The 2,934-nt window shown below is 49.8% G+C and overlaps 1 protein-coding gene across 1 annotated transcript; it reads right to left on the reverse strand.

Moving 5' to 3' along the window:
- Positions 1-1,154: 1,154 nt before the first annotated feature.
- Positions 1,155-2,397, reverse strand: LOC119300016 (flavonoid O-methyltransferase-like protein Os11g0303600). Its single transcript, XM_037577109.1, has 2 exons — positions 1,573-2,397; positions 1,155-1,451 (listed from the first exon to the last, which is right to left on the reverse strand). The coding sequence occupies exons 1-2, from the start codon at positions 2,395-2,397 to the stop codon at positions 1,155-1,157; spliced, it is 1,122 nt and encodes a 373-aa protein (XP_037433006.1).
- Positions 2,398-2,934: the final 537 nt, after the last annotated feature.

The following is a 2,934-nucleotide window of genomic DNA, read 5'->3' on the forward strand; positions in this document are numbered from 1 at the left end:
GTCCCTCCCTCCCCCTTATCCAATCACATTTTGCTAACTGAGACTAACCCTGTAAAACCCCTGCAAAAGTCCGGGAGAAGGGATCGGGCAATCCCACCACCCCTACAATATACATTCATATAACTTCTTATTTATAAATTATTTTTTAAATACAAGTTGTTGATTATGCTCAGGGGCAAATTGATACTATATATCTCTTCACAAAAGGGTTGAAGGTGTGTGCACCTCTTCGTTTTCTTTCTAATCTGAACCTCTCCCTTTTCTCGCGTCTGCCAAATCAAAACACTAATAGGTACTCCATACTTCCATCCTTATGGAACTCATGCGCTGGGATGGCGGTGGAGGCGATTGATATGCAGAGCTATAACGAAGAAGCAGCTGTTAACAACAAACATAATTAATCCACACATACAACCATGTATTACTACCAGCGCTACGACACGGATTAATAGGTAAATACTGTTGTTCTACTTTGATAACTCATTTCTGACTAATTCCTATGTTATACTATTCTTCTTGAATTTAACGGTCTATGCTAGTGGTAATTTACATCTAGCGAAAAAAAAGTAGCAAATCATATCAATCAATGCACTAGGTAAATGGGACGCCTAGAGTATACCTGGCCATGGGAAGCCCGGCCCGAAAAAGCCCGACCCGGCCCGGCCGATGCTGCCCCAGGGCCGGGCTCGGGCCTAGATTGCCCGGGCCCGTCATTTTTTGCGTTTTTTTGAAGGTCGGGCCGGGCCGGCCCGGGCTGAGCCGGAGCCCGACGGGCTTTTACATGTTCAGGCCCGGCCGGCCCGGGCCGAGCCGGAGCCCGACGGGCTTTTACATGTTCAGGCCGGGCCGGGCCGGGGCCTGGGTTTTTTGCATCGGGCTTGGCTAGGCCCAGCCCGAAGCCCGGCCCGGCCCGAGGTATGGCCAAGTATAGCCTAGAGTAATATGAGCAAGGTATTCAGTTAATCAAAAAACACAACCGCAACCAATAATGCCGAAGTAGAGGGTATAGAGAAGCATGCCAACCATTCATATACTATTGAATTATTGACAGAAAATATAAGACCATACAAACTTTAAGCATCACCCACGTATACACACTTTAAGCAACATCACATGCGGATGCGGTGAATAATAGATATTGTTGGATAAGCAAGCTACGGGTGGACTTCGATGAGGGACCGCATTCCCAAGACGTTGTGAATTTTGTAGTGACTAAATCCGGCTTCCATGAACATCTTGTGCCAGTTGTGCTCCTCCCTTGCTTTACCATTAAATAACATCATCATGGCCAAATCCATGGTGACCTGGGCTTCAAGCATTTCGTGTGAGGTTGATCCAACGACGGTATCAATGATTATCACCTTGCCAGCTTTGGCTCCGTGGGAAATGGCCTGTCTACATCGCGTGAGGATCTTCACGCAGTCCTCATCGCTCCAGTTATGCAGCACATGCTGCCAAATGGATGAACCATAAGTAACCTTATTAAAACTGTGACACATTATGAATCGGGGAGAGTAGGAATCAGATGATGTCATTAATTAAGAAGTGAAGTTACTTAGTACCATGATATACCTTAAGTAGAACAACATCAGCGGGAGGCACAAACTCCATCATGTCACCAGCAACGAGCTCAACTGTGCCATCAGGCGGAATTCCTTCTATCACCTGTGGGAGTTCCAACACCGAGCACTTGACCCGTGGGAAAGCCTCAGCGATGGTCCTCGCCATGGTGCCGTTCCCGCCAGCCACGTCGACCAACGACGTTATCCCAGCGAACACCTCGCTGCATTCACGGATAGCAAGGGCAGCGATGAACTTGCTGGTGGCACCCATCGCCCCGTTGAACAACACGTTGAATTCGGGATCACGGCTACCGACGCCATACAAGCTCCCACCATGCGCCATCGTGAACGGCGAACCCATCGTGGCTCCCTCCTCCTCGCTCAGGAGCCACTGGTGCAGCCGTAAGGAGGCCGTCACGAACAAGTCGGTGGTGTCCAGGAGCACGCACAACGACATGCATGAGCTGCCTTCCACCAGGAGACGAGAAACTGTGTTGAGGTGGTAAACTGTGGTTGGTGCCCCATCGCCGTCGGCTGGTGCTGATGCGGCAGGGACAACATCCTCGGCCGTGAAGATCCCTGCCGCAGCCAGCATGTTCATGAGGCGACATAGGTAGGGGCCTTTGCTTGGATGGAGGGGGACGGCGGAGAGCAGGTCGGGCAAGGAGGCGGCGCCACCGCAGCGGTGGAGGACATCAGCGATTCCAAGCTTCACGGCACTGTTCAGTGCCATGGACTTGACGTACGCAAAGGTGTGGCAAAAGAGCTCGGCATCGGCTTGCAGAAGCTCAGCTTTTGAGGTGGCTACCATGGGCATGGCTGTGGTCTGATTCATTTCCCTTAGTTTTGCTATAGGTATTACGAATGGACATCTGCAGTGAGGGTTACGGCTGATTTATAGGACTGATAGCACCACACGATCATAAGAGGGGCAAATTATGAGGCGGCGCGGCCTAATAATTAACAAAAATACTCATTTGCTACCAATGATGGTAGCTGCTCATGCTGCACACGATCGACAAGTGGCCATGACACATGTGTTCTTTTCGAAGCAACAACCTGCGCACATCTATTCACCTACTAGATGTCAGAATGCTATGGCGACCTACAATTAAAAAAGGAGAGGACACTCCACGCCTTACTGGGGGAATTTGTATAAAAAGCGACTATAATGCACAAGAAAAATCTTAAGCAGAAGCAATCTCATTGTATTAATGAGCGCCTGATCAATGCCCATCTGATTTTTTTCTTCGTGGCATACTTGCATGCTCTGCACCATTGCCTTACCGCGTGGGTATGGGGGTAGAGCAGTGAGAGGGTTGCTGAGAGCAGTGAAGACAGATGCCTGCAGGTGTGGTTCAGGACCGGTTCT

The sequence above is a fragment of the Triticum dicoccoides genome, chromosome 1B, assembly GCF_002162155.2.
Source record: "Triticum dicoccoides isolate Atlit2015 ecotype Zavitan chromosome 1B, WEW_v2.0, whole genome shotgun sequence".
NCBI classification, from domain to species: Eukaryota; Viridiplantae; Streptophyta; class Magnoliopsida; order Poales; family Poaceae; genus Triticum; species Triticum dicoccoides.